The sequence below is a fragment of the Cryptotermes secundus genome, unplaced genomic scaffold (genome assembly GCF_002891405.2).
Source record: "Cryptotermes secundus unplaced genomic scaffold, Csec_1.0 scaffold634, whole genome shotgun sequence".
Taxonomy (NCBI): Eukaryota; Metazoa; Arthropoda; class Insecta; order Blattodea; family Kalotermitidae; genus Cryptotermes; species Cryptotermes secundus.
The window spans coordinates 1,058,518-1,079,396 of record NW_019737091.1 but is presented as its reverse complement, the minus strand read 5'-3'; the positions used below and the strand labels follow the sequence as shown (position 1 = coordinate 1,079,396).

General features: G+C 40.6%; 2 protein-coding genes across 5 annotated transcripts in view; one reads left to right on the top strand and one right to left on the bottom strand.

The window, feature by feature from the left end:
- Positions 1–10,382, bottom strand: part of LOC111870158 (chondroitin sulfate synthase 1) — a 73,591-nt gene extending 63,209 nt beyond the window's left edge. The window contains exons 1-2 of the mRNA XM_023862214.2: positions 8,947–10,382; positions 5,395–5,671 (exon numbers count right to left, since the gene is read on the bottom strand). Of these exons, the coding sequence (XP_023717982.1) occupies positions 5,395–5,671; positions 8,947–9,584 (915 nt within the window). The 5' untranslated portion in view covers positions 9,585–10,382. The remainder of the gene's footprint in view (positions 1–5,394; positions 5,672–8,946) is intronic.
- A 2,578-nt stretch (positions 10,383–12,960) lies between these two features.
- The window catches only part of LOC111870148 (heterogeneous nuclear ribonucleoprotein 27C), a 65,772-nt gene continuing 57,853 nt past the window's right edge, over positions 12,961–20,879 (top strand). For 2 of the 4 annotated variants that reach the window (XM_033753692.1, XM_033753690.1), the window contains exon 1: positions 12,961–13,099. In XM_033753692.1, the coding sequence (XP_033609583.1) occupies positions 13,059–13,099 (41 nt within the window). In that variant the 5' untranslated portion in view covers positions 12,961–13,058. The remainder of the gene's footprint in view (positions 13,100–20,879) is intronic. The other 2 variants (XM_033753691.1, XM_023862191.2) reach the window with 1 other exon arrangement.

The following is a 20,879-nucleotide window of genomic DNA, read 5'->3' as shown; positions in this document are numbered from 1 at the left end:
GGTATAGCGGAATAATATATAAACTGAAGTCCTGAGGCAAAGCAGCCGTCTCTAAGAACGACTGGGCTCTTTACGTCTCAATGCGGAAACGTATTATTCAAGGATGAAGGGACATCGAACCCAGTAAAGAAGGGCGTGACCAGAGAGCTTAGTTGAGATATCGGCAAGAATGGCTGCAACTCAAGTGCTTAAACCGGTCCAACTTAACTACGTCATCTACTACTGGGGGAAATTCCTCTTCTTGATAATCACTATGAAAGGCTGTGACCACGGTTACTTCACTTGTCACAACAAAATTATTTTAAGATACTCTTAGTAGACTGGTCATAAGAGCAATCATGTTCATATTTCTTGACGGAGGGAAAGCTCTAGGCTTTTATTCGGTTCAAAACGCGGCCGGGACACCCACTATCCTTATTAAGGTTTTCATGATTTTTCTCAGTCCCTAGAGGGAAAAACTGGGATAAAACCTCGATCAGGCCACAACCATTATCAGTCATCAACTGACGCTATACGATCTTGATACTGAAAGCGTCGTTAAATAAGCTACGAAGAAAATATGAATACGTACGCTAACAACGGGTAAATATTCAAACATTAACAGGAATCCGAGAGTGACTGGTCACTTGCTGCTAAGTACGAATTCAGGGCAATACAAATTGCTACTTACGCGCGTTATTAGTACGAATCCAAAGCGGCGAAACTTCACTCCATAATAGTGAGAATCCAACACCGTAAGGATTCAAATTGTTATATACATGCGTTCAAAGCAGGGAATTTCACCTTGTCATAAGTATGAAAAGTCAAGGAGGATGAGGTGGCAAGGGCATGTAGCACGAATGGGGAGAGAAGAGGAATGCATATAGGATATTGGTGGGAAAGCCAGAAGGAAAGAGACCACTGCGAAGACCAAGGAGTAGGTGGGTGGACAATATTAAAATGGATCTTAGAGAGATAGGATAGGATGGATTGGATTGATCTGGCTCGGGATAGGGACCAGTGGAGGGCTCTTGTGAACACTGTAATGAGCCTTCGGATTCCTTAAAATGCTGGGAAATTCTTGAGTAGCTGCAGAATTGGCGGTTCCTCTAGAAGGGCTCAGCTCCATGAGTAAGTAAGTAAGCACATTTTTTTTATGTAAATTAACCTATATAAGAGCAATATAATACGAAGCTTTACAGATATCTTAAGGTACTGAAGATCCAAGAACGATTTGAATGGACGATATCCCCTCCCAGAGAAGAATTTGTCTCAAACTGGCTGACTTTAACTAGCCAAGTCATTATGCAATCCGCATAAGCCATTCACGTAAAGACTTTTGAGAATAAAGCAGTTCCCAAGCGACAGAAATCGGACCCCCATGTGAAAGAAGTTACATTCTTCAGTTCATGGTTCTGCTACACTTTTCCGAAGACGAACTGTGACATCTATGCATGTCCTCTATGGTCTAGTGGTCAGAGTTCTTGGCTATAGATCCAGAGGTCAGGGTTCGATTCCCGTGGCTACCAGATTTTTCTGAGAAGTAGTGGGTCTGGGACGGGGTCCACTCAGACTCGTGAGGATAATTGAGGAGCTATTTCAAGGAAACAGCGGCTCCGGTATAGAAAATCGAAATTAACGGCCGTGGGGATTCGTTGCGCTAACCTCGCGACACCCTCTAGCCGCTAAATTTGGCACTAACTTCGCCGCCAACCGGCGGTCGCTCGGCCTTTATAGTTCGCTTGCGGACTACAGGCCACGGATTTTCCTTTGTTTATGCATGTCAAAAAAATCATGTCTTCAGAACGCTACAGACTTGCCTCGCGTGGTGACTTGGTCCCTTTCTGGTCATTCAGACGGAATGTAAGAAAAAGGCAGTTGTCTTCGGCCCAGATATGAGGTACAAGTCATAAGTCGCCAGTAAATCAGCCTCGACAATAAATCAGTTTTCCCTTGCGAAATGGCGAAAGGGGACAATAGCACCCAGGAAGAACTGTGACAGGTTTGGACTGTCACAAGTTCTTGAAATCAGACTAAATTCTTCATTGCCCCAACATGTTTCGACATGTATAATATTATCTTATGGGACATATAATTAGTTATACATAAGCAACTAGGTGTAGCTGCAAACACGCTAAGAGATAGTTTCACACTTACACCGATCTAAGGTCAATGTATATTCTTACTGAACGTCACTATGGTCTATGTAATAGGTCAAGAGCCATGTAAGTTCTTACAAGAAAACTCAAGTGCATATAGGAATTTTAATATGCGTTGTTTGTAATATAAGATGTTATTTTATACATAAGACATATAAGACTTTCAAAATTTGCAAAATTATGTACATTAATGAAAAATAACCCGAGCTGTTTTCCTTTATACTACGAAGTACATGTACCCACGTGGATGACATTGTAAGTGACGAAACATGCCGGAACAATGATGAATTTAATCTGATTTCGAGAACTTGTGTTTTAATTGACTGCACTGTGTTAAGAAACAACGTTGTGGATTACAATGGTGCACAACATCAGTAACAAAAACAGTGAGAGTTCGTAAGTACGAATCCAAAGTGGCTAGAGTTCGTCATTCTTCACACAGTAGAACGCCGATTATCCGAATTAATTAGTGACAAAGGTGGTTTGGATAATCGAAAATTCAGATGATTGGATTAAATTCTTATCCACAAGAAAACACAATCATAACACTATTATAATATACTGTACAATTATAATAATACAAACTAGAATACTTTCAAAACAGACGAAACATAAAAAATTAATAAATGTAATTACAAATTACTGAGTAGACCAAAGCGTTCAAGAAATGAAGCTGTCGAGCCTTATGAAGAAGAAGATGAAGAATTATAAATTAACACTTTCCAACACTTTATTTGAAAAAGTCCAACAATGATGTTTGTTTAGCAGAAGCATTCCTTGGTTGCGGAGAGCCGGTTAATTGGCAGTCGGATAATCGGCATTCTATTGTATTTCGTTAAATGTACACAAAATCGGTTAATATTCCAAATAAAATTATTGAAAATACAGCATATTTTATGCAATATTCACATTTTTTGTATGATAAGCAGTTTAAAGTATACAGGATATGGAATATTTGAGATGCGTGTATGAAATCAGATGATTATAGAAAGTGACCGAACGTTCTGACAGTTAACAGTTAAGAAACACACTGTTATAGAAACGGTTTGGTTACTCCATTGTCAAGAGTATGCAATCGTATAATCGATTTCATAATGAAAGACAATACTGCTACTTTTTTTTTCCTGTTTTAAGGTTTACCAATCCAACATATGGTTTTCTTTGAGCAGTTCGAGGTTCTTTCGCTGTTTCAGGAATTCTAAACAGTTCACCTTCATCGCAAAATCGCGATATTCGATTGTTGTATCCAGCTGAAAAGCTTGTTAATTTTGTGAAGCTAACAAACCCTCAGCTGGGTAAGCAATTTATAGTCTTTTATGGAATCCGTCTTCATAAGACCCGTTACTACACCACATCCTAAGCCACAATGATCCAATCCACAATCTCATATCCGATTTTTTAAGATTTATTTCAATGTGTCTCATTTAAGTCCATGTATCCGAAGTGGCATATTGTGTACACCCTTTAGATTTTCGTACCAAATGCATGTAAACATTCTCTGTAGACAATCAATAATGGTGATTCGATCCCCGGCAGGGCAAGGAGATTGTTTTCCTTCACTGTAGAGCCCATACCAGCTTGAGGCCCACCTAGCCTCCTATGAAATGGGCAACGATGTTCCCTTCCTAGGAAGCAAAGCAGCTAGCACATACAGATGAGTACTCACCACCAACTAATGTCGAGATTAAAAATGAGTAAAGCTGTATTTCTATTTCTATTTGCTAATCAAGCATAGGAACAACATTTTAGTTTACCTCATGTTCCCATTCTCTACAGATATCTCGCCCATCTAGTCCTCTGTATCTCCGAGACCATTTTAACATTCACCCAATCTTAGAATCATTTTTTGATCCTCCAAGTGCAATAACGTTCTCCAGCCCTTTGGAAGGATGTATTCTAAACAACCGCGCTACATTCCCAATGAATTTCAGCCACCTTGATACGTATAATTACTGAGTAAGTGCGGAGGCACGGGCCTCGCCATAGCTCAAGCGGTTAGTCGCTGGCTTCCCACCACGGCGGCCCGGGTTCGATCCCGGGGGCTGGTCAAGTGGGATTTGTGGTGGACAAAATTGCGCTGGGGCAGGTTTTNCCCACAAAAAAAAAAAAAAAAAAAAAAAAAGAAGTGCGGAGGCATAGTACAGAACTGACTACAAGCCGAATGAGTGGGGTTCGATTTCGAAGAAGGGAACTAGAATTTCTCTTTTTGCCACAACGTTCAGCATGCTTGGAGGATCCACAGTTTTCTATTCAGTGGCTATTGCAGGGCCTTATAATGCCAATTTTACCGCTTATTTCCAGCTATTGCCGAAGTTAAAAATGTATTCTTAACCTTCAAGCCCCTATACAGGGGAGAATTTATATTTATATTGTACCTGTAACTAGTATGGAAGCACGAAGCATTCTATAATGAAACTGTCTCCATTGATCCATAAGCTTTGGCTCTCTTAAGGACAACTATTCTGTTCAGAACTTGTTCCTAAACAACGTCAATCAATTTTTAACTCTAAATTGTGCTGCCTTGATGCCCTGAATATGTAGCAAAGTTCAGATATATGGGAACGAAAATAACAAATCAAAATTTGATCCATGAGGAAAATAAGAAGAGACTGAATTTGGGTAATGTTTGCTACTCTTCAGTTCAGAACACTTTGTCTTCTCGTTTGCTGTCTAGGATCTTAAAGATTAAAACAGACAAAAATATAAGGTTGCCTGCAGTTTTGTATGGATGTTAAACTTGTTCTCTGATACACAGGGAAGAACAGACTGAGGGTGCTTGAGAACAGTGTGCCGAAAAGAATACTTTGACCCAACAGGGATGAAGCGATAGAAGGGAGGAGAAAACTGCATAATGAGGAGCTTCATAATTTGTACCCTTCACCAGATATAATTAGATTGATCCAGTCGAGGAGGATGACATGGGCAGAACGTATAGCAGGCATGGAGTGAAGAGGAACGTGTACAGGGTTTTGGTGGTGGTCAGAAGGATAGAGACCCCAAGGAGGACCTAGACGTCGGTGGGTGGATAAGTTTTTGAGAACTAGGATGGGTGGTATGGACTGGATTAATCTACCTCAAAATAGAGACTAGGGGAAGGTTCTTGTGAACATGGCAATGAACTTTAGGGTTCCATAAAATCTTTAGAAATTTTTGAGTAGCTAGTGACTGGTGGTTTCACAAGAAGGACTCGGTTTCACACAGTTAGTTACGTAAATTATGCTGCCTTCTGAGGCACATGATTTGCAGGACTTCCTACCTCGTAAGACCAGGTGCAGGGTATACCGGCGAATTTCTGCACACAGCGTCCGAGCTCGACGTCCTCGTGTGTCGTGTACAAGTTGCGAAGGCACGTCTTGACATGTGGAGCGACACGGGCCAGAGTCTCTCGGCTCAGCAGAACTCCAGGGCCACCCATGCAGAAGTTCTCGTCGTACTCTAAGCTGAGCAGGCCGAATTCTTCCTGGTTTCCTCGTCCGGCTTGCCCAATGAACTGTGGCTTCCGGCTGTCAACGGAACGTAGGAGTCGTTCCAACCTGCCACACAACCGAATATATCGTGGAGTGTCCCAGAAAGGTAACAACTATTTGTCTTTAGAAGTATATCTGGAGTGCATAAAAGATACAATTTGCACAGTAACTACAAGCTGTGGGAGATGGACAGGTCATTTAACACGAATAGGGGAAAACAGGAATGAATATAGGATATTCGTGGGAAAGCCAGAAGGAAATAGACCACTAGGAAGACCAAGAAGTAGGTGGGTGGATAATAATAAAATAAATCTTAGATAATATGGCGTGGTATGGACTGGATTGATCTGGTTCAGGATAGGGACAAATGGAGGGCTTTTGTGGACACGCTAATGAATCTTCGGGTTCCACAAAATATTGGGAAGTTCTTAAGTAGCTCCGTTATAAGCGGCTTCTCAAGAAGGGCTCAACTCCATGAAGTTAATTAACTACAAGCTGTGGACGGCATTGATCTACGGTCATTTCTTGATTTGAGCGGTACATGTGTTGCTAGAAAATATCACGTAAATTAGAAATGCCTAAATCAAGAGCTAATTCTCCACAAAAAAAAGAATGAAGGGAAATGGAAGGGGAGGTTTGCGTACATGGGCCAATCCAACCCAAACGGCTATAACTATTTATGCATGTAAACTGCTTTGTGTTTTCAAGACTATTTCATTTCAGTTTTTCTACCACCGCTGCGCGCAGCTTCTGCCGTCTTCAACGACATGCAGCCGTCCTCCACTCTACGTGTTACCGACCACCTAATCGCTTTAAAGTGAGATCTAAAACAACGTAAATTAAGAAATTATATATTGGCTATTCTCTAATCTCGTTACACTGAAATAGCGGAAATCAAGAAATCACTGTACTTGATCAATTAGCAAGTTACTTAATATCGCTGTATCGACCACATACGTTCTTTGTTACTTTATTTAACGACTCTGCGCAGGTTAATTTATACATATACATATACTTTCCAATGGGACCGCCTCTGTGGTCTAGTGGTCAGAGTTTCTGGTTGCAGATCCAGAGGTCCCGGGTTCGATTCCGGCGTTACCAGATTTTCTGAGAAGTAGTGGGTATGGAACGGGGTCCACTCAGACGCATGAGGATAACTGAGGAGCTATTTCAAGGAAACAGCGGCTTCGGTCTAGAAAACCGAGATTAACGGTCGTGGGGATCCGTTGCGCTGACCACGTGACATACTCTATCCGCTAAAGCTGGCACTAACTTCGCCGACAAGCGGCGGTCTCTGGGTCGGTATAGTTCGCTTGCGAACTACAGGCCACGGAGTTTGTATTTGTTACCCTCCAATGAAGAGAAGGCAAGAGAATTGCTTGGCAGAATAATCTTGACAGCTGTGTTGTTTATCTAAGGACACAATTACTCGTAGTTTCAGTATACCAGTACATTGGTCATCCCAGAATCTCATTCATGTGTTTTCAGCTTGCACAGTGCACACAGCTAGACCTTGGTAATTATCTCGGCTTCTGTCCCACTGAAGGCAGTATGAATCTGTGTGGCTTATTTAATGACGCTTTCAGTATCTAAATTATATAGTGTCGAATGGTTGGATAATAAATAAAACGATGAACTGGAAAGGTTGAAGGAGGCGGCGTGTCACACTTGATGTACTGCTCAAGTGTTTGCATAGATGGACTGAGAGAAACCAAGAAAAACCTTAGTCAGGGTAGCTGGTGTCCTGGCCGAGATTCGAACCGAGTACAAACAAAAAACAAACTCCGTGGCTTGAGTCCGAAAGCGAACTATACCGACCGAGCGACCGCCGCTTGTCGGCGAAGTTAGTGCCAACTTTAGCGGATAGAGAGTATCGCGTGGTCAGCGCAACGAATCCCCACGGCCGTTAATTTGAACGTCCCGAATAATGGGGTGCCCATGCATCCTGTTCTGCAACCAGTATACCGGTGTCCCCATAAATGCTGCTGTAACGCATACTTTTTCTTTTTGCTTTCAATTTAAGAACAATCTGGGATTTAAAAACATTTGTTTTTCGTACAGAACTTTATATTTCCAGTTTTCCGTGTAGATTATTTACGCAGCGCTGAATTATTTCATAACACGCATGCTAACATTGCGGTTTAAATGCTAAAAACTGTCATCCAATAAGAAGAACATTTGAGTTTCGTTTCTTCACTTCTTGCTTTGTTGTGTTTCTGAACATGGAGTTCTAAAGCACACACTATACTACGTAACATAAAGATTTGTAATTTGTAACATTTTTAGATATCAGGTGCATTGAACCGAACACAAGAATGTTACTGATGTTCCCAGACAGTACCTGGCTTTGTCAATAACAAAAAAGGAATGTGTTTTGGATGGATGTGCGACTAGTTTCTGTCACATTGATTAATGCATGCATGTTAATGTGACGAACCTCGACAGTTAGTTCTGGTGTCAATTAATTTGATGGACATGAAGATGATCAAACAAAAACTTCTGGGAAGTACTGATCTCCTACTTTCCTTCGATACGACACGGACCGCACATAAAAGACGCAGTCAACAATTATTCTATTGCTGAGCGTATTCGTTGCCGCGGAAACATGTTTACCGAGCTGTTGCCTAGCAACGATATGGGGTATACACAAACAGATACGCAGACTGACAGAAGCGATTTATGATGTACGCCGCTGAGATGAGTCCAGGCGCCATGGTATGCATACCTACTATCATAAAGATAGGTCCAAGCATTCAAAACTGATATGGGGGATGCATACACAGACATACACACACACAGACAGCAAGATGATCTCATAAGGCTGCTTTTATTCCTTCAAAATAATGTAAATGGGCTAAAAATACGTGACCATATAGGTTGTGCTGCAGGCTGGAAATCTGTACATATAAAATTAATGTTCTCTAAAATTACCCATGAATTTGTACATGTTAATATTCGTATGATGAAAAAAAAAATATAGATATTCCACGCCCTTCTGAGATGCTGGGAAGCGAAGATATGGATCCACGTATTCTTAACTTCGATACTAAATGAAGGGGAGTGGTAACACTTCACGGGCCGACGGCTTTACAACCGGACGAAAACTCCCAGTTCCACTTTGATAGGAAGGTGGGATAGCCCCCCAAAACGGTGGTGAAAAAAAAAAATTCTTGCTCTACCGGAAATCAAGAACCGGTCATCCAGCCCACTTACTTTACTGACTCACCTACCCCTACCCTACCAAGAAAGCTATTCGAAAGCTTATATATGATTTTGCCACTTCATCCACAAATGGTCTGTGGTCCGTATGCAGGATGCGCTAACAATACGGCCGTGCTTACCTGTCGGGTCTTACGTAGACATCATCATCAGCCCGCATAAACCACTCGAATCGGTCCCCATAGCGTTCCCACATGTACTGGAGCATGAGGAAAGATTTCTTCTGTGGTGGGTACGAATCATCCACACCCCTTAGACGCACTATTGGCAGATCAGGTCTGTTCGAAGGGGGTACTGATGTAGCAGACGTGAAGAAAGCTATGCGTCCAGGAATCTCTTGTCCCCATGTTTCATACACAGCACGGGCGCGTGTAGCTAAGTACTTTTGGGCTGTCATTACTCCCACAAAAATTAGCGTTTTCCTTGAATTATGCACAGATTCACCTGGAACTGTAATTCCAATAATCCTTAGGGCATCGTCTTCATCCCTATCGCGAAAACTATATTCCGGGTTTGCAGGCAAGGGCCACGACCCACTCGGGTCTAAACAAGTTCCGTTTGCACTACCACCACCGCTGCCAGTTACAAGTCCTATACGTAGTCGGGAAGTTACGAAAATACTTGCCGCCAACCCTACTAGTACCCCCAGGATAACCTGGATACACCGGCGTCTCCTTGCAGCTGACAGCATGGCGAGAGGCACCGCAATTGGGTACCTGAGAGGCGGAAGGCGGCGCCGTGAAGGCATGAATGTCAGCATCTTCGTAATCGGAAGGCAATGAGGTTGCGAGTTGTGATGGTCTTCGCAGTAATCCACTGTGGTACTGTGATGCAGAAGTCTCCAGGAGGTGCAGCAAAGGAGGCAGCGGGTGCGACAGTCTTGATGACATCTTCGCTCACGCTAAACTGATAAACTTTCAGAACTAATGTGTCCGCAGCATTATTTAATTCCCGCCTGCAACTTAGAGCCATTTGTGAACCCTCCCCCTCCCCAAGATCCGAAGTACACTCCCACCACTTAGGGTAACAAAATTCTGCACAAATAAACACACGCTCGATTAAGGATTCCTTCCGTCGGCACTTAAACCTTGTTTCTAGAGAACTTCGTCGGTCATGTTGCCAGACGAGACACTGCACATTTCAATTTTACATTATTTCTTATTTGTGGCAGTAAACAGCTGTTCCATTAGAACGTTAAGGATGACAATACTGGAATTACGAAAAAATGCGTTCATCCATACAGACTTTTGACATTATTTAACACAAACTTAGTTTTTAGTAGTGAACAGCAGCATCCTTTGCGCCAGTGATCCCATGATTGCATATTATTCTTCGTTGTACTACGCGCTGCCAGTATTCAAAGCACAGGCATGCGCATTTCAATTGCGGGCGCGGCACACTTATATACAACACAAGAAAAACCCTTGCACTTGAAGACGTTACTTTTCACTTCCCTTAATTCTGTACACAAGATGATATATGGGTCAAATTATACAACTACCACATTAAAGCCACTTAACAATGAAGCATCGTGTTACGAGCAACCTTCCGACTCTCATCGAAGCAAAGCACGGAATAACTGATACTGTTTCGTGCGACCACCACTAGATGTCACAACCGTCCAGTATCAAATACAGGGAATACAAGGTTCACTGCAAGCACTGCATGTGTCCGTTTACACGTAGCTAATGCTATCGAAGTCGTTCTTGCTGTTCTTGCTTGGGTAATTTTACGGTGCTTCATCAAGAGTTCAGAGCCTCTAATGGTACGGAATCTGATGAATGGGAAGGTACTTAAAAGGATGCTGTCATGGTCTTGTCGAAGTACTGTTTCTGCATTTGTGCGGAAAGACTGCGGAATACGAAGAAAACCATTGGTGTGTTTGGTCGGTATCCCAGTCGAGATTCCAACCAAGCACCTCCTAAATACAAGCCTAAAACGTTACCGCTAGATGAACTGTTCGTCGAAGCAGTGGTCAATATACAATACGAGCAATGCTAAAGGAATGCGACATTCCGTCAAAGATATTCAATAAAACATACTGCCTAGGTTCAATCCAAGAAGGGAGCAGCTTCTTCCCTGACAGTATTTTATATGGATTCCCCAAAAAGAATGTTCTTGCTTGGGTAATTTTACGGTGCTTCATCAAGAGTTCAGAGCGTCTAATGGTACGGAATCTGATGAATGGGAAAGTACTTAAAAGGATGCTGTCATGGTCTTGTCGAAGTACTGTTCCTGCATTTGTGCGGAAAGACTGCGGAATACGAAGAAAACCATTGGTGTGTTTGGTCGGTATCCCAGTCGAGATTCCAACCAAGCACCTCCTAAATACAAGCCTAAAACGTTACCGCTAGATGAACTGTTCGTCGAAGCAGTGGTCAATATACAATATGAGCAATGCTAAAGGAATGCGACATTCCGTCAAAGATATTCAATAAAACATACTGCCTAGGTTCAATCCAAGAAGGGAGCAGCTTCTTCCCTGACAGTATTTTATATGGATTCCCAGAAAAGAATGGTCTAGAGGTAACACATCAGACTTCATTGTATTTTGGAGGTGCTCGGTTTCAATCTCGGCCTAGACATGGGCTATGCCGATTGAGAATGTGGATTTCTCAGTCCCTCCAGGCAATGCCTGGATGGCTTGGATAGTACCTCGATTAGTCTACGACAGCCACCTTCCCATGTACTTTCCAATTAATCGTTATTCACCTATCGCCCTAATATTCTACTGTATATAGTCTCGACACGAGCGTCGTTAATCAACCCGTAAAAAGAAATACACTGATTGCTTCACGACTTAGCTGCCTGTTGTATGGGGGAAGGATTGTTGCACCGAATAGGATTACAGATGGTGACAAAAGACTAACACATTCATATCACATATGCGATTTGGAACAGAGATTCGGCTGTAAACTATGCAGAATTTTGCAATCAACCACAAGAAGCTATATAATCGTTTCGGCCTACTTTCCTTAAGAGATCACGTTGCTGCATGTGTGTGCCCCCCCCCCCAGCCAATCATAGCTAGGTAACGGCTCGGTAAACAAGTTCCCGAGGCAACGAATACAGAACTGTTATTTTGTTTCAAATCTATGAGCTGGCCTGTATTTGCCTTGCTTTGAATAAGTTAGGTCTTCAAAACTGAAATGTTAGATAACACCATTTGAAACTTCCACCAGTCATTCCTGACATTGCGCCAGTCATTGTCCAAAATACAGGAACAATGCTAAACCGCCGTCTTTCCATTCAACCTCCTGCTCTGGCGTGGTAGCCCTTTTCAAGGCCTAAAGATACCACTGGCCTACCTGGATCTCATCCTCCCCAACTTGACTCACTTGAAATTTGAAAACAGAGGCAACATGTTCCTTCGAAACGTTGGTACCCACCTACAAGCTTATGGAGGGATGTTACAACCTAGGATACTACAATTTTACTCCTCATAGCCATAAAGACCGCAAATCGTCACTAGTTATCAAACTATCAAATCACTGATTAAATATCCTCTAGGCTGGGCAGAGCATGTTAGTGATACTCGGTGTTGAAGGAGAAATAAGCTGTCCTATGTAGCTTATGGCCTCTAGGCCTATAGTGATCGTTCATAAATATTCTTCATAATTTATTAACAACCAACTAACTGACAACATAAATAACTATATATATAACAAACGAACTATTTAATTCTCTGCCATAGTCTTTATTGAGACAATGACAGAGGTGACAACTTACCGGTTTTACATTTCGAAAATGTCTGAAAAGTCGATGTTACTGCTTTTAGCTATAATTGTGGAATTTAAGATAAACACAATGATTAGCTTGAATAATAATTGAATTTGTACCATTTCACAAGAAAACAAATGACAGATATAGAGAGAAACAAAATGTGTTTAGTCACCATCAGAATATTTGCGGGAAATTATTCTCCAGTAAAAATCATTAACAGTTTAAAACTACTCTCTCTACAGTAATTCGATTAATTTTCGATAAATTTGACAATATTATTTTGGTAATTTAATAATGAAAAATATTTTGGCTTATTGGAGTATTATACATTAGTAACAGCTTAATATGTGAACGGAGACTACATTGATAACGTAGTTATGACGTAAGCGGATGCAGTGGTCGTAGGCCTTGTACGTAGCGTTGTTTCCCCGTTGATGTGAAGCCATTAGTTCAGTGTGTAAGGGAGGTGGTGTAGAAGTTTCATAAATATACGATACATTCAGCATATAAAATGAGAGTTAAAACGGAGGTTATGGACAATGATGACAAGGGGTAAGTTTGTGCTATAGATATATATATAATTATAGCGAATGAAATAATATACAAATTGGAAATATATGACACCAAAGTTGGAAGATGCACATTGGGAATAATTATTGCGAGAGGTAGGAAGCCGATATGGCATGCATGTTCTCGGTTAAATCTTTTGTATATGGGAGTGTACCGGAAAAAGCGGATTAATGTTTGGTATGTTGATTAGTTATAGTTTAGAGCCATTAGCATTGAGCTCGTTGTGTATGTACAGTGTAATGCGCGGATAACTGACGCCGATGCCGGTGGGTATCGTGCTCTGTTGTGCCTGTTTGGTGATTGGTCGAAGGTATTGGAATTCCTTACGATTTAAGTGTTATGTTTGGTAAATAGTTGCATGGTCCCAAATTATTCACGTTAGGTGTTAATGAAAATCTCGCAGCAGGAATATTTTTACGTATTTGCGCGAAGGAAATGTGTGAAATTGGATTTGAACCTAAAATTTGTAATGAGTATGCGAACAGCCTCAGTGATAAATGAAAAGAATTTCCCAGCATTATATGGAACACTAAGGTTCATTACCGTGTTCACAAGAGCCCTCCACTGGTCCCTATCCTGAGCCAGATCAATCCAATCCATACCATCCTGTCCTATCTCTTTAAGATCCATTTTAATATTGTCCACCCACCTATGCCTTGGTCTTCCCAGTGGTCTCTTTCCTTCTATCTTTCCCACCAATATCCTATACGCATTTGTCTCCCCCATTCGTGTACATGCCCTGCCCACCTCGTCCTCCTTGACTTGATCATTCAAATTATGCTTGGAGAAGAGTACAAGTTATGAAGCTCCTCATTGTGCAGTTTTATCCAAGCTCCTGTCACTTCATCCCTCTTCGGACCAAATATTCTCCTCAACACCCTTAGTTCCTCCCTTAGTGTCAGAGACCAAGTTTCACACCCATATAGAACCACAGGCAAAATTATAGTTTTGTATATTCTAATTTTTATGTTTTTGGATAGTAGACAAGAAGATAAAAGGTTCTGGACTGAATGGTAGCAAGCATTACTCCGAATTCAGTCTTCTTTTAATTTCCTCCTGAATCAGGTTTTGATCTGTTATCATTGTTCCCAAGTATCTAAACTGTGCCACATTTTCAAAACATCTGTTTCCTATCCTTATGTCATGATTTTGCCCTGCATTTTGGTTGAGACAGCAACATATACGTAGTTTTCTCTGTGTTTACTTCTAGACCAACCTGTTTACTTGTGCCAATTAAAGTTTGTGTGTTTTTCTTTATGGTATCTACATTATCAGCCAGTAGTTTCACATCGTCCGCATAGGCCAACAGCTGATGTGTCCTGTTTAATTTCAGTCCCACCTGGTTTCCCTGGACCTTCCTAATTGCATATTCTAAGGCAAAGTTGAAAATGAGTGGCAATAAAGCATCTCCTTGCTTTAGACCATTCTGGATAGGAAATTTATCAGACAAATATATACCTACATGGACTTTACTATACATTTCGCCTAAACACATTTCAATCAACCTAACTAGTTTCATGGGAATCCCAAACTCTTATCAAAATATTGTACAATACTTCTCTCCAAACTGAATCATAGGCTTTCTTGAAGTCTACGAATAGCTGATGTACCATCTCATCGTATTACCATTTTTTTTTTCCAATATCCGACAATGCGAAAGATCTCATCTGTAGTTGATCTGTTACGTCAAAACCCACTTGATGATCCCCAATAATGTCATCTATATATGGACTTAACCTTGAGGGAAGAATATTGGATAAAATTTTGTATGAAGTTGATAGCAGTGATATTCCCCGATAATTACTACAGTCAGTTTTATCACCCTTGTGAACTGGTACAATAATAGACTCCTTCCACTGATAAGTCAATTTTTCCTTATGCCAAATAGAAGTAATTAGCTTGTGGATATTAGAATGTAATATTTCGCCTCATGCTTGAATAAGTTCTGCCGGAATTTGATCACTACCTGGCGATTTATACTGTTTCAATTTTGCAGTAGCACTTTCAGCCTCAAAAGGGCTAGGATCAGGTACTAACGGCTCAGCTGTATGGATTTCTGTCTGCCTGACATCACTGACCCTATGTATATTCAATAACTGAGAGTAGTAGCTCCTCCACCTATTCAAAATGTTGTGGGTATCTGCAAGCACATCACCATTCTCATCCTTCAATAAGTTACTGCTAGGTTGGTAACCCCTCTTAAAGTCATTTATTCCTCTATACAGGTCTGTAATGTTCTTGTTCTTACTGTTCATTGCAAGCTCATCAATTTTGTCTTTCAGATTTCCCTCTTTATGTTCCTGAAATGCCTGCTGGTTTCACGTGTTATATTGTTCAGATTATCCCCATTTAACCTGCTTGGATCCTGCAACCATTACAATTTGGCCTTCTTTTTTTTTGATCTAATAATTTTGAGCATTCTTCGTCAAACCATGGCTTATGCTTCTTCAGTTCATAATAACCTAGACTCTCTTTGGCAGATATTTTTATATTCTCTCTAATAGTTTCCCAAGCTTTATTAACCCTTTCACTGCTAATATGTTAAGTAACTCTTAGTGCCCTCTGTGCTGAATTATTTTTGAATAAATCTTTTATAAATAATTTAAGTGCAGAGTATGAGAATTTGTGATAAAATGTAACTAATCTTACCTCAGACAGGGAACAGGCATCAGAAGTTGCAAAAATGTTGAATTATTCATTATTTTTCACAGGGAAAAGTCCATTTAAATCAGGGTTGTCCAAGATGGCCAAAAAAGTACATAATTCACTATCATAGTCTTATCAGTATGTCACATGTTGACCAAAGTCCACAATTTTATTTAAAACTATTATAGAAAGCACCGCGCACTATACGAAGCCATTTTTACTACCCCTATGAAATACCCGTGCCCTGTGACCACGGAGTGTGTGCCTTGCTGTGCAGATGCAACCTTTTACATTTCTTAAGCTAGAGGGCAGAGGAATGCAGCCATTGAAATGAATGATGCTTCATTATGTTCCTAATACATGACTATGCACCCACCGAGTTTGAATGATATTGGTGCAAAGAAACCTGAGATTTGAAACTCTAAAGTCGCAGTACGGGTTTTGTCGATCACAGCAAGGATGCCATATTTTTCAGAGATTGACATATGTCGACTGCAGCAGTGTAAGGGTTAACATCCACCTCAGTTTCCAGTTTTTCCAAAACCGCGAACCTATTTGAGATTTCAACACAATACTGCTCTTTATCCTCTACCTCATTTAATTTCTTGAGATTGAACCTCTCCATGTGAAATATGTGTGTTGTTTGTTTGCTCACTGCCAGTCTTTCCCTAACCTTTGCCACCACCAGGTAGTGGTCAGTATCACAATCTGCTGCTCCGAATGATCGGACATCAAGTATACTTGAGTGCCGTCTCCTGTCTATCAAAATATGGTCTATTTGATTGTGTATCTTCCCATCAGAAGATGTCCAAGTAAATGCCAAGAAAAAAGGTAGGCCGGTTATAAGAGCTTGAAGTAGCCAAAATATCCAACTTCAAAAGTTTATACCAAAATAACTATTCTAAGGCTTAATACAGGGAAGTCGTCGGCTTTAAGAGAAAGTTCAAGCATAGCACTGATTTCATTTCTTTTCATTGATCGTTTGATTTAGCTCTTTATTTTGTATGCCTTGTATGGGGCTGAAACGTGGACACTTAGGGCAGAAGATCAGAAACACCTGGAAAGCTTTGAAATGTGGTGTTGGAGAAGGATGGAGAAGATCAGTTGGACCGATTATGTGAGAAATGAAGAAGTGTTATTTAGAGTCAGTGAGCAGAAGAATATTCTACATGAAATACGAAAACGGAAGGCTAATTTGATTGGTCATATTTTACGCGGTAACTGCCTTCTAAAAGAAGTTATTGAAGGAAAGATAGAGGGGCGGATAGAAGTGACCAGAAGACGAAGAAGACGTAAGAAGATGCTGGATGACCTTGGGGACAGAAGAGGATATTTTCATTTTAAGGAGAAAGCTCTAGATCGCATCAAGTGGAGGAACTGTTTTGGAAGAGACTGGACCTGTCATCTTGACAGATTGATGATGATGATGATGATGATGATGATGATTTGTCCACTTGAGACCCCGCCTGTCTTAATTTACTTAATTGTATGAATAGTTCTTGTATTAGAAAGTGACATGGTGTACTTTATTCCAGGATCTTCTTACTTTTCTTACACCACTTTGATGCAGATATTATGTATGAGCACATGTTGCTCCAGTATGGAACTCGCTTGTGGCATTTTGGCACAGGAAATAACATGATTAAGCCTTGACGGCTTATTGTGTAGGTCAAATACAGTAGCAACATAATGCTCAGGATTTTAGTGGGCTGCATAGGGTCACTTTTACGTAGCTGTCCGATTTATTGTAGTTACATTTCTGTGAAATCGTAAAGTGTATATAGGCTGTTGATTTGTAAACCATGGGATGAGTCTTGAGTGTGCACAGTGTGAGATGATGCAAGCAGCCTGTGGCCATTTTGGCTGACTGGGCAGAAGATTTTCAGGAGGCTCTCAGATGACCTCCCAGTAGTATGGATGTACAAATTTCGTACCAAGAACAGTTAGTGTTATCCTTTGGAAGAGAGTCTTTAAACTTCATTTATATTAATGAATGTTTACTGAACACATTTTGAATTGGTAGTATGAAACTTGGTAAAAACTATTGCAAGGTGAAACTGACCAGGGCATTGAATGATGCATGGGTTAGACCACATTAAATGATGACTAGGGGAAATAGTCTTCTGGCATGGCTGTCACCATGAATGGATTATTGGTGATAATGTGGATTCTGTCAATAGGTTGCCTGTTAATTGAATATCATTCAGTTACAGGAAAGGTCTTCTGTAAGGTTTTAATTTAATTTGAAATATCCAGTATAATTTATTATATTGCATGAGATGTCATGTGTATGTAAACATTGATAGGATGGTTATGGAGTTCACAATAGGAAACGATATTTTTTATCCTCACTTCAGCTTTCTGTTAGGTAAGAGAAGAAGGAAGGACTAAAATTGAATAGCATAAGTCAGATACTTTTGTGCCAAATATAATTTGTTAGAGACATATTATAAAGAATAAAACAAATTTTCCTGCAGGCCAGCAAGAAAATACTAAGAAGATGGCATCCATTGTTTATCTTCCGTCAAAATTGCAACACTTTTTACATTCTACGCTTCAACATGTTTCAACCCCAAACAGCCATCTTCAGGTGTTTTTATGTTACAGATATTTTACTAAAACCGTGTTAAAACTGATACACTGTTTTAATTCGTGTTAAAATCACACACTGTAGTCTTCTTTTTAAGTAAAACGAGATAAAATCCTTCAAAATTTCTGTTGCATGTTATTTAACCTCACCCGGGGTGTCATCATTTTCGTAAATGTATGAAGGTGTTTTTCTCGGCAGCTTGCCCCTCACGTTCGTGGTCTACTTTCAGTATGGCAGTCAAAAACTGAACGTAGACCATGAACGTGAGGGGCAAGCTGCCGAGAAAAACACCTTCATACATTTACGAAAATGACGACACTCCGGGTGAGGTGAAATAATATGCAACAGAAATTTTAAAGGATTTTATCTCATTTTACTTAAAAACAAGACTACAGCATGTGATTTTAACATGAAATAAAACAGTGTAGCAGTTTTTAACATAGTTTTAGTAAAATATCTGTAACATAAAAACACCTGAAGATGGCCATTTGGGCCTGAAACATGTAGTGTTGAAGTGTAGAATGTAAAAAGTGTTGCAATTTTGATGGATGATAAACAATGGAAGCTAATTTGAACAGTTGCAATGGATTGCTGAAATACAGAACTAAGAATATGGTNTCACGGCAAATTGCAGCCGCGGCGCGCACTTGATTGTACGCACTGTATTATTCATTTAATGACATTGATGATAGGTCATATTTTATAGCGTTGACTGTTTTAACCATACTGAAGAAGGATGTGGTCATGGCCTAATGCCTATCTTGGCATTTTCCTGGAGGGTTATTGAGCCTTAGGATTTGAACCAAAGACCTCTCAAATGCAAGTCCACAGCATTATCATGTGAGCTATGTTGCTCATATAACTATGTTATAAAGCCTTTGTGACTATGTCTGAACTTCAGTATGTCAGGATATACAAGACAATAATTTAGTATGAGTGTAAAATGTGATTTGTTTAAGGAATGTGGGTCACAAGTGGTAGAAAAAGTGTTACTCTGGAACATATTTCAACAATAAATATAGTAGTTTACGGTGTAATGAATGTTCAGACAGTGAAACGTAGGATGGTCTGATGGGCTGAGCTTGGTAGGCTGGGGAAACAAAATATGCATAGATGGTCTGGGGAGAGCATCTCTTGGAAAATGACTATTAGGAAGACAGTAAGGAGATCAGAGAATAACATTACAAGAGGTTCTGGGAAGAATTGAACGCTTGCGGTCCTTTCACTACATAGTTAGTATTTAATGATACAGACTGCATAGAAAATGCTGCACCCAACAGTTCTATTGTGGTTATATTCATTAGGATGTGAACATGTTTACCGAGGTGTTGTCTATCGGTCTAGCAATAGCTGTTTCTGCTGGGTCCATTATTCTGGCTTGTTGGGCGGGATGCACAGACAGCAAGGTGATCTCATAAGACTACTTTTATTGTTTAGCCTACTATATTGTGAAAAAATTAAAGGAGGGTTGTGAAATCACCTTGGCCATCTGTGTATCCTCCCAGATTTTTAAGGCGTGTGAGATCACCCTGGTGGCTGTCTGCCTGCCAGCCAGCCAGCCTGTATCCCCACCTCCTACACATTGGTAGGAGAGTTGTGAGATGATCATGATGGGTGTGTGCTCTCCAAATGCTTTGTTTTTCTGTGTTGTGTATGTATTATCAAATAAAGATAGGTGATTAGTTTGTCCCAGAAGTTCTTGTATACTATGAGATGACTACTTAAAAATCGTTCATTTCATAGTAACGGCTAAATCAACCCACTGTGCCTTTCCTGCACTACACGAGGACCAGAACAGTATAGGAGACAGGCATAAAACAGCAGCTACTTCTTGGTGGCATGAGGACACTAGACCAGGTTCTAAGGCAGACCCAAGGGATGGAAGTCAAAAGGCTGACAGTTTGGTCTTCCAATAGGGTGCGGAAAATGAGAGACGGCATTGTGGGAGAGCTGACCCCCTCCAAAATGAAAGATGTTACCAACAGCTTATATGCTCGTGCTATAGGAACACCATCCACTTTAAAAAGTTCTGTCTCCAGAAACCAAAAGAAGGAATGACATGCCTATTTGCTATTTGAGATTAGTGTACATGATTGCTTAAAACATTGTCCATTGTGTGGTAACTGCTCAACAAACAAGAAGCCATTGCTAGACAATTGCTGATGCAAAATACGATGGGGTACCCAAAAGAAACCGAACTAATTTTTTTGTGGGCAGAGCTTTTGTAGTACCGCGTTTTGCCGCTATGAGCGCATAGAGCTAACATTCCTGAGTCGATGAGCCGACTACCGTTGCTTCAGAAGGTAAGGACTAGTTTCGGCAGAGTTTATAGTGACAACTGTTCTGTATGATCGTCGTTTTTGCAATGGCCCGAACACATGAAAATGTTGAAAAAATTCGTGAAATCATCAAGGAAGATTGACGACGGACCATTGAAGAAATTGTGGAGCTGTCGGGAATGACTTGGAGCTCAGTTCAGCGAATTTTGACAGAAGATTTGGGAATGAAAAGGGTGGCTGCGAAATT